Here is a 10,495-nt window from a genome sequence, read left to right as displayed (position 1 = left end):
TTTCCAACCAAGAATATCCAATAACAATAGAATGGGGATTCTCAGCCAACGCTTTGTCATATCACTTTTGGCAGCAGGTACTGAATGAGGACACTCGTCCGATTAACTTTTACTCACAGTCTTTCAAAGATTTGGAAAAATGATATTCCAGCCTGGAGAAAGGATTGCTGACAGCTTGCACAGCACTCAAAGAAATTAACAAAATTGTTAAGAAACAGAAGGTAATATTGTAAGGCCCTTTTAATCGCCAGGAAGAATCCTAACTTTCATATAGGGTGGGTTCCTTCCCATCAAGTTAGTCTCAAAAATGCAGACGGTGAAACCCAGGAATGGGGCTGTTTGCTTGAGTGGCTCCATTGCAAAAGAGGTCATTTGGGGGTTTTTGATTTGTACAAAGAGGCACAAACCCGGGGGTGGCCTGTCACTCGTGAGCAGTGTAAGACAGTTTTCTCTGAATGTGACCTTTGTAAAATCAGACTGGGGGAACACCCCTTAAAAACTGACTCATTGTATATTCGAGAGGGGAAGCCTTTGTGGTCCACCTGGCAAGTGGATTACATCGGTCCCTTCCGTAGATCAGGAAACAAACAGTATGTCATCGTGATGGTGGAAGTGGTGTCAGGACTAACTTGTGCTGAAGCTGTTTCCAAAGCCGATGGTGAACATATGGTTTGGTTCCTGGAAAAGGTATTTGGAATATTGTCTAAACCCATAAACATTCAATCCAATAATGGAACTCATTTCACCACACATTTGGTACAACAATAGGCTAAAAGGGAAGGTATCAAATGGACCTTTCATGTCCCCTACTACCCACAAGCTAATGGGGTAGTAGAACGTACCAATGGGTTAATTAAAACCTTATTCATCCACAAAATCCCAGATGGGATGAAAGACTGAACTATGTAGTTACCACGGTGAATAATAGATGAGGGGTGAACAGATGCCCTCGTTTTCACTCAGGATAATGAAAGACTTAAGAAGCCATCTAAACCTAAGACTCCTCTTCACCCCGGACAGGCTGTCTTAGTAAACTTGCCAAATATTGGTAAGGTTAAGCTTACACTACAAACACCAATGAATACCAATACCTGGTTTGCTTTCAATTCGAATGGTAAACAGCACAAAATCAATACCAGTTGGATAATCTATATTGAATAAATAACATCAGAATAATGGATTGACAACTCAAGGTGTCAGGGGATGTTCTGACCTCCAAATCCGGGACTGATCACCCTGGATTTGGGGCGCCAGAGGAGTTACCTTAGCTATAGGGCCCAATAGCTTAAGAGTGCTCCATATTCTAGCCATGTTCCTTTATACTTGTTCGAGTTGTTGTCCATTACATCCGACTGGCAATAAATAAACACGATAATTCCTTGTGTTATATTGATAGTTCACACTGGATCGTGAATGTGTATACAGTGTTACATATATATGAATTTCATTTGTGTTTGTAAATAAGGAATTTTAATGAGAGTTTAGAGAACATGTATATAGATTTATGGATAGGTGTAATATAACGTTATGTCATTTTTTCCTCAAAAGCCACGGGGTGAGATGTGAAAATGGGATGATTCTCCTTCATTTTCCTGGCTTTCTCGGTGACAGGGAGCCGGAGCTGCTGTACCTGTCTCCTCAGTCACGGGTATCCTGACTCGGTACCCTCTGGTACCAGACCGTGACATGGTCCAGCACCCTGTCCAGCTGAATCTCAAGTGCCCGATGTTGGGCAGTCCACCACTTCCCTGGGGAGATCATTCCAATGGCTGATTGGCTGTGATGTGAAAAATTTTCCTCTTGTCCAATCGGCATCTCCCCAGGATTAACTTGTACCCGTTACCCCTCAGCTTCTCCATGCGACTCCTTGTGAAAAGAGTCTCCATCTTCTTTGTGGCCATTCTTTAAATACTGGAATATTGTACCAGACAAAGATGTATATACTGTGGAAACATATTATCCAACCTCACCTTTTTAAATTTTTTTTTCCCTTTTTTTTTTTTGTTTTTTAACATGCAGGCAGAACATAGAATCATAGAATCATAGAATCATAGTGGTTGGAAGGGACCTCGAAAGATCATCTAGTCCAACCCAACATAAACTTGATAGTTCAAAACAGCTGAAAAAAATCAAGAAAAACATATCTATTCAGTTATTCAAGATGAGAGAGAAAAATCATTAAGATTTTAATGGATACTGTTTCAGCAATGATCTCCAGTAAGTTTGACGTGAATGCACTCCCTTATTCTTTTATTTTCTTGAGACCAGCCACCTGCCCCTTTCCTAGCTAGGTTTTAGTAATACCATTGGGTACGTTGTTCTTCCATCATATAAAAGGTACAATTACTGGCAGCTAATGAGACTGGAAGGACACATAGTAGAAGGACAGAAGCAAGATGAGGAGGCAGGAAGACTTCCACACGTGCTTTCACTGCCTGGCTGTGTACACCTCCAAAAGCTGGAGCAGGTACCAAAAAGCACTGCTGGACTGGCTCCAGTGTGCGTCACCTTGCTGCAGAATCTGAGCAGATGCTTGCAAGCTTTCGTCCAGCCCAGTGCATCTGCTTGGGAAGTCAGCATCTGCCTGCAGTGCTGAGGTCAGCATGGACGCCTGAAAGGCTGGGTAAACTCAGAGAAATGTCTTCACATGTGTGACAAAATGTTAAAATGTTTTGCAGCGATTTACATCTTTATTACCTATCTGTTGTCATTTAAAAAGACAGATTTTCAGAAATGGGGTGGTGTTAGAGTGCACAGCCAATCAGGTTCTCAATTCAGATGGGGCTCACTCCCCAATTTTTTTACAATAAAAGCTGATTTGACCACTTGGACATAACATTTTTTCTTAAGTACACACAACGGTAGGTATATTCAGTGCCATGGGCATCAACACAGCTTATCTTTCTAAACTGCAATGCCATCAATTCGAGTTTCAGTTTCTAAATTTTAGGGGTTTGTAACTTTCAAAAGTAGCATAGTTCTTAGAAACAAGGCTCAGTTCTTCTCAATACATGCCCAACAGAGCAAAAGACTAATTTTTTATGATGTCCTTAAGAGCTTAACATTTATGTCCTTAACATTTATGTCCCAAAATATGGCATGTTACTTAGGATATTTTAAAATTAGTCTCTAAGGGTTTGGTATCTTTTTTTAAGTTCTTGCAAATTTGTGTTCTTTCACTGCACCAGTTGTATGTGGGTGCCCAAATATATTAATTTCATTCTGATTTCTACCTAACTTTTGAACTAATGTGCTTCTACAATGAGATAGAGGTATTCCAGAATTTCAAAGAACAGGGCAATCTGGTGGAGGAGAGAGATCTTCTTGGGCTCCCACTGTGTCAGGCCAGCTGCTGGCAGGCACCAGAGGCCATGAAAGCACCCAGCCTGCTGAGGAGCTTTGATGAGGACCTGGGCTAAACCAAACTAACCTTCAGATCAATCCTCTTCTCTGGTACTTTTATTTTCTGCTGGTTGGGAAATCATTAAAAAAAGTAACTCTGGAGGATGTTTTTTGTATCAGAGGTTATTCTAATTCAAAGCATGCCTATCATATTAACTGTTCAGGACTTTTTTCAGAAAAGGCCATAAATCAATTTGTTATACTGCACCATGGCAGCACTGCCCATGATAAATCCTAGCCTTTGGGACTGGATCATGTAATAGATTTACTGATGTAATCACCTCTAGAGACAGTCAGGCTGCATTTCAATCTAATGAACAGTCACATTAACTTTCATGTGATGTTGACATAAACCTGTTTGGTTCAGAGTGAAAAAGTCTACTCCAATTGTATATAATTTGTCAGATTTTTTTTTGTTTGTTTGTTTTGTTTGTTTTGTTTGTTTAGAAATACACCTTGCCATTTAAAATGTGAAATTTCTACCATGAACCTGTACTGCATTTACATTACTTACTGAGAGAAGTTTAAGAAGTCACTTGCTTTCAAAATTTTATCTCCATAGCAGAGTCCAAAACAGCACGTTCACAAATAAGAGACCACTGGAGCCACTACCGCCCTATGTCATCTAAATACGGCTTTACTTCAATCAAACAAAACAGACAGTGCCAATCAGATCAGGGTGTCTGAGCATGTGGGGACATACCCGAAGATGGGGCAGAATTTTCAGAGTTTCCACAATTCTAGGTCAGTGACTAGGGTCCAAAGACCAGACAACAATCCAAAGTGGGAAATGTTAAGTTGGGTATTGTTATTCAGAGATGAGTGCTGTGAAGACCAAACCTGGTGAAGAGATTTGTAGATGATAAAAACTGGCTTCCAAGACCAGAACTTTGTCCAGCTGACAGTTTCCTCTACTATAAGCTGCAAAATGAGGCCTTTGCAGAAGGAAAATGAAAACTGAAGAATTTCCATTGTAAAACATCATTATTGTTTCTTCTATTTTTTCATTGAGATTGAAAAGCTAAAAACATTCCTATGCTAACTTGAGACTGGAGCTTGATTTATTTTCTGCATTTAAGTGTTTTAAGTAATACTGGGTGGCACACATAATGTAAATTTTTTTTGACACATCTTTAGGCCAAGAGGAATACCACAGTATTCAAAACCAGGACACTGCCTACATGTGAGCATTTTCTTTGGCTAATAAATTGCAAAGTAAAAATGATAGTGACACACTGTAAAAAGAAAAACAGTAAATCATGTGTATGTTTTATACAGTAGAACAGACATCATTATTCCATCCCTTTCCTAACCCTTAAACTTTGCACAATAACCATTCAGCAAGCGTGCCAGCATCTGAAAGCAACAGAACACTTCAGACACAATGGCCACAGGAGAGAAGCAGGGAGGCAGTTCAAAAAAAAAAAAAAGAACAAAAGAAATTTTAGTTAAATATTTGTTATTTAATAATTTTAATAAGTTTAATAATTTTAGTTAAATTTTTGAAATACATCTTTTGTAAAACTTTCAAACTTACTAGTTGTTTGGCTTGAACGTAAAAATATCACAGATCCCCAGTAAGCCTTAAGAAGGAGCTTCATAGAGCATTTGAGATACTTAGAAACTAATTTGTATTTAACAGCAGACACTATCCAGTTACCAGATATAAGGTACCTGGGACTCTTGCAGTCTGGTGCTTGCACAGGCCACAGAAAGGCTGCATCAAGGTGTGTTTGGAAAGTTTGTACATGTGTTTTGCCAATGACCAGGCCCAACAAAAATGACAGCACCAGCAGAAAGAGAATCCAATACGCAGACTGTATTGTAGACAAAAGCATTATGATATAAATGATCGCTGGGGTACAAACAGGTCAACCAGCTTGTACATGGTTGACACCACCTCCAACGATCCCACAAAAGATGTGACTCGGCCCACAACAGGTGGTACAAACAGTGAACTGAGGTTTCCCACAGCTGGTATGGGAAACAGCCAAACCAGTAAGTCAAATGCATAAGAGAAACGTGACCACATAGTGACTCTCACCCAATCCGCCCTAAACAGACCAGGGCCCAGCTCCAGGGAGAGTCAGGAGGTCTGCCCTGAACCAGGAAGCTCTGTGGAGTGCACTCCACAGACAGACACTCCTGACTCCCTGCAAGTGGTCCCAGCTTTTATCCCCAAGCAGACACCTGACCTTTGTCAACTCAGCGCGCGACCCTTGACGCTCCTTTCCCTTCTGGCTCTCCCTGCAGGGCCGGCCGCACCCTGGGGGGAAGCTATAAGGCAAACTCACCCCCTCTTTATGAAGGGCTGTGGGAATCACCCATATGTCAACCTTAATTCGGGGCTCCGGGTTCAAACCCCCGCATTTCAACATGCCAATGGGAAGGGCATGTAACTTTTGAAACTCACTGACTCAAGCAGCATTTCAAATAGGAAGAATTAGGTACGATCCTCTGCTGCTGGATTACATAAAAGTTGTGCACAAATAGTTATTGAATCAGAAGAGGCGTGTTTTATTTTGCCAAGATACCATTAACAGAACAAGAATAGCATACACAAACTGTGGTTCTTTCTGCTGCACATCAGAACGACAGAGAAGCTACTGTATTAAACGGATGGCTTTTGGAGCTAGCATCCTTTATGCAGCCTGTTGATAGTACCCAAAATGCATTAAAAACTTAATACATGGATTTTTTTAACTTATCCGTTGCCCTGAAACTAAAGGCCTCAGGTTTTTTCTTCACTGAGAATAGATTAACAGAAGTTTTAAGACAGCACTCATCCTGCTCTTCAGAGAGCTCTGGGGCATGACTCATTTGGCAACACCTCCATCTTCATAAAAACAATAGCTACTGTACACCTAAAAGACTGACTAATAATCACACCTTTGTTCTGTGCTGGTAAGTGATTACCAGAACCACACATGTTATTTATGTCCAACATCTTTTGATTCAAGGCCTCCCTGATGACAAACTGTACCAGGGGAAGCCAACACAAAGCCCAGGCAGCTACGCCACTTTGGTGCTGCCTTGCCGACTCCTGATTAAGAATTAACGTGTCCATTATTGATTTGTCATTACTGATGGCAGGTTTATAGCCAATTGTTTCCAGCTCCTTCATCTTCTCAGCAAGAGGAAGACAGGAGCAGCCCCCGTCAACCTGCAGAGCACAACATTTGGAGCATTTGGAACATTTGGTGTTCTCCATGTCACTGCTTCCTCTCCTTGTGATTTTTTTAGATGACCTGTTTTGGTTACCATTATAACTATGTATTTCAGTACTATCCTGCAACAGAATTATAACATTTACAGTTAATTTTTTCTACTACATGGAGAGCACTTAATCCAGGTTTTTAATAAGGAAACTTCTGGCTGTGCGATAAACTGCAAGTCCTGAGGAATAGTTTATTACATCAGTTCTGTAGTTTATTTTCTCTTCATACAGACCAAACATCACACATTCCAGCTACAAACTTAGCTGCAGAAAATGAAAGCATAATTCCAAACATTATATATTTTTAGTATCAGAATAAGCCACTTGATGAATACAAATCAATAAGTAATCATTTACTGACATATGTAATTATAAAGCAAACTGATTAAGTTCTATTAATGGTATGTCACTGCTATTTTTATTTTCATCTAATTCCATTCTGTACTGATAATAAGGAATCTCTATACAGCAGTGATTCTGTTCTGGTCTCGTTAGCCTCCCCCCAAACTGGTCACACTGTAGATCTCAGAACACGTCCCTCCCCCTTTAAGAAATCCTGCACAACCTCCAGAAGCAACTATGGTCCCCCGAAAGATCTACTGTGCTGAGCAGGCTTAAGGCATCTGCTTCCTCATCCCAACTCCACATCAGAGATCTGTCTCAGGGGAGTGGAAGAAGGGCTGGCAATGTTTTAATTAAGAGTGAATTCAGGTAAACAAGGTCAGGCACTTCGACATTAGTGCAACACCAAACTAGCCTGTACCAACTGGGCTGGAACACCCACAAATCAGACTGAGCTACACCATCAATGCTGTGAGCAGGCTAATGGAGACTCTTGGGAAGTGTACCCTAGTGTAGACTTAATCCCAGAGGAGTACCCTAACTGTGACCCTCCCTGTAACAAAGGACCCCGCTGCTGCTGTGGACAGGACGTGACTGCTCTGGCAAAGCACCAGAGCACAGGCTAATCCAGTCACTCTACCACCTGCAGGGGTCCATGGACATCAGCTTACCAGGTGCGAACGGTTTTGTCACTAAGAAACTGGCCATGAGGACCATCAGCATCAGAAGGCAGAAGGGCCAAATAGACTGGGGTCTCAGCCCCCTCGTCTGGTGATTTAGTGGCTTTAGGCCCTGCCATGTCTGTCCTCACCCATCCAGGACAGCAGGCATTGAGAAGGATGTGGTCATCTTTTCTTTTCTCATTTAACATCCTGGCTTGAATCCTCGACAAGACTGTGACACCAATTTTGGACACCCCGTAAGCAGTATTTGGCCAGCCTTCCTTCTCATGCACACTTTTCTTGGTATCTTCCACAAATTTGGTCATGAGTTCCACTAATTCATCCTCAGTGATTGTGTCACTGCGAAACTTTTGCTGTAGTTCTCGGCTGCAGCCTCCCAGAGCTGAGCTACTTGCCATACTAGAGACATTCACCACTCTGCCTGGTAAAAGAGAATAAAGACTGATTACTTTTACACACATTTAAGAAGCCCAGACTCCAAAGTGGTCTTGCTCTACAGTTATGTATTCACTACTTAGGTGAATACCTGTAAAATATTTTGTGGGCCATTATGCAGTGCTTCTGGGGGGGAAAAAAAAAAAAAAAATCCCAGTTAACTCAATGACAGATGTTTCTAGTGAAATCTATTACAAAGGGTACCTTAAGGTCTGAACCTGCAAAAGCTCTCTATCAAACTTCAGGTATTCTTCCAGGAATTAGACTGTTAAAACCTGTAGGCATGTTCATAGTAATAAGTGGCTTTCTCAGTAACAATGTCAGTGAGACTTTAGTCTCAAAGTTTTGTTGGAAAATGCTCTCACTTCTGCAACAGCTCTTGTAAAGTGTCATGAGAATGCACCTCAAAACCCCAGATAATATAGAATTCAACAAACATTATCTAGTTGTTAATGCAGAGAGACCATCCACTTGGTTACAAAATACCTGAAGATTTAGTATATGTAGACTACATCTCATTTATAGCAACAAACGCCCAAATATCCGTGAAAACACCTAGTGATCACAAGTCTTGAAAGGAATTGTATGTTTAAAAAATCTTTTAGATTCGGTGTGGGTATCAGACCTAAATCCCTTCCTTTCAAATAATCTGTGATACATCAGTAGCATTCCAGTGCTCCAGGTTTTGAGAGCAGAAGCATTTTATGCAGGACAGTCACCTAGTGTGCACAGATTATCTGCACATTGCTAACACCTTTTCGTTATCAATGCATTTACACTCCTTGACTCAAGTCCATTGTATTTACCATTTTCGGTAAAATGTTTTCTTCCAGTTTGTCCTCAGATCACCTAATCACAGTAACTTCACGTCAATCTTCAAGTACCATTTATAACTACACGACTACACAATAGCAGATGCAGCAAAAGCTCCGATCTAGAGACCGACCAACAGCCTATTGAGCAGGTTGCTTCAGCAATAGCAAGATCAGGCATGTGACATCCGACTCAACAAACACCATTTTTAGGTACTTCCTTATCCTAGTCATATCACAAAAAATATCACTTCTTAAGTGAGAACAATTTACATAGGCAGATACCATGGGCAGACTGTGGGTCAGTTCTCTGTGTCCCTATGAGAGCTTCACTTTAATCTGTAACAGAGGAACACAACTACTTTGAAAGTAGATTTAAATATACAGAAGAGACATTTTGGCAGTCAAGAAAGGTCATCTCTTCTCTTACCTACAGCACAGCCAGGCACACTCCTCTTGCTACAGGGCAATGTGCGCCTGAGGCTGGACAGGATTTTCCCATTTAATGAGGATGAAAATTCATACAGAACTATTTCTGTTTGTTATGTTACACTTACCATAAGGCTTCACAAGAGGCAACAATTCTGTGCAAACATTCCTAGTTCCAAAAAAGTTTGTCCTCAGCGTAACCTCAGCTTGGATCGCAAATGGAGTTGTGTCACGAACTTTTCATAAGAGGTGGTAGCAAGGGACGGGGAACAAAAGAGAAAAAAAAAAAAAATCAGAATTGTTCTACTGTTTGAAACAAATTCATCTTTGTTTCAACTACCAAAGCCCAGAAGTTCATCTTAGCTCTTTCTTTATTTTACAAAATAGGAAATAGGCATGTGATCAATTAAAATACATGAGGAATAAAAAGCAACACCACTAACACTCACATTCTTATTATTGAAGAGATCCAACTCTGCAATATTATATTAATAATTAGATAACTAGGTTTTCACCTCTTCTTAGTTGAAGGTTTTAGCCTCTCCTCAGAAGAGTCAGTTGCATCACTCTGCAGAGTCATTTGCCAACCCACAGGCCGTTTGTCTTTCTGCCTTCTATATGGAAGAGAGGAGGAAAGGCTGCTCTCATGGGGTGTGCTGCCCAACCTGCCTGTCCTGAATTTAGGATGCTGCCACAGAAGATGCAAAAGTGAGACCACCACCCTGGGACTGACGTCCATCAACATGGCAGAAAACTGTTCCTATATGCTGACTGCTGCTGTTATGTTTCCAGTTCTCAGTCAGAGCATTGCTGAACTGCAGCACTGTGACTTCTACAAAGAATGCAGGGGGTAAGATTTGGTGCACTCTGAAAAAAAAGCAAACCAACCCAGCAAATCCTCAAAGTGATAAGCACTTGTGTCATAAATCAACCCTGAACGGACAGATCTGTGCTAACACAAGCAAAAGAGAGGGCATTAGAGGCTAGGAGAGGGAGCTGATTTAGGTAAGCATTAGCAGATCGTGGAACCAAACTGTAAGGGTATGATTTCATCAGACAGAATTGACAGATTGCCACCACCAAAAGTAGCATCAGCTGGCAACTTGGCTCAGCAATAAGCCATATGCTGTGTGTCCTGCACTTTGAGGGGGAAGTACAAGTTAAATTAGCGGCAT

General features: G+C 41.1%; 1 protein-coding gene across 1 annotated transcript in view; it reads right to left on the bottom strand.

The window, feature by feature from the left end:
- Positions 1–7,600: 7,600 nt before the first annotated feature.
- LOC103773986 (carbonyl reductase [NADPH] 1-like) overlaps positions 7,601–10,495 on the bottom strand; it is a 6,144-nt gene continuing 3,249 nt past the window's right edge. Inside the window, exons 2-3 of the mRNA XM_008941367.1 lie at positions 9,449–9,556; positions 7,601–8,065 (exon numbers count right to left, since the gene is read on the bottom strand). Coding sequence (XP_008939615.1) covers positions 7,629–8,065; positions 9,449–9,556 — 545 coding nt within the window. The 3' untranslated portion in view covers positions 7,601–7,628. The remainder of the gene's footprint in view (positions 8,066–9,448; positions 9,557–10,495) is intronic.

The sequence above is a fragment of the Merops nubicus genome, unplaced genomic scaffold, assembly GCF_000691845.1.
Source record: "Merops nubicus isolate BGI_N331 unplaced genomic scaffold, ASM69184v1 scaffold20955, whole genome shotgun sequence".
NCBI lineage: Eukaryota > Metazoa > Chordata > Aves > Coraciiformes > Meropidae > Merops > Merops nubicus.
Note: the sequence above shows the minus strand (reverse complement) of the source record. Positions and strands in the feature narration are given on the sequence as shown.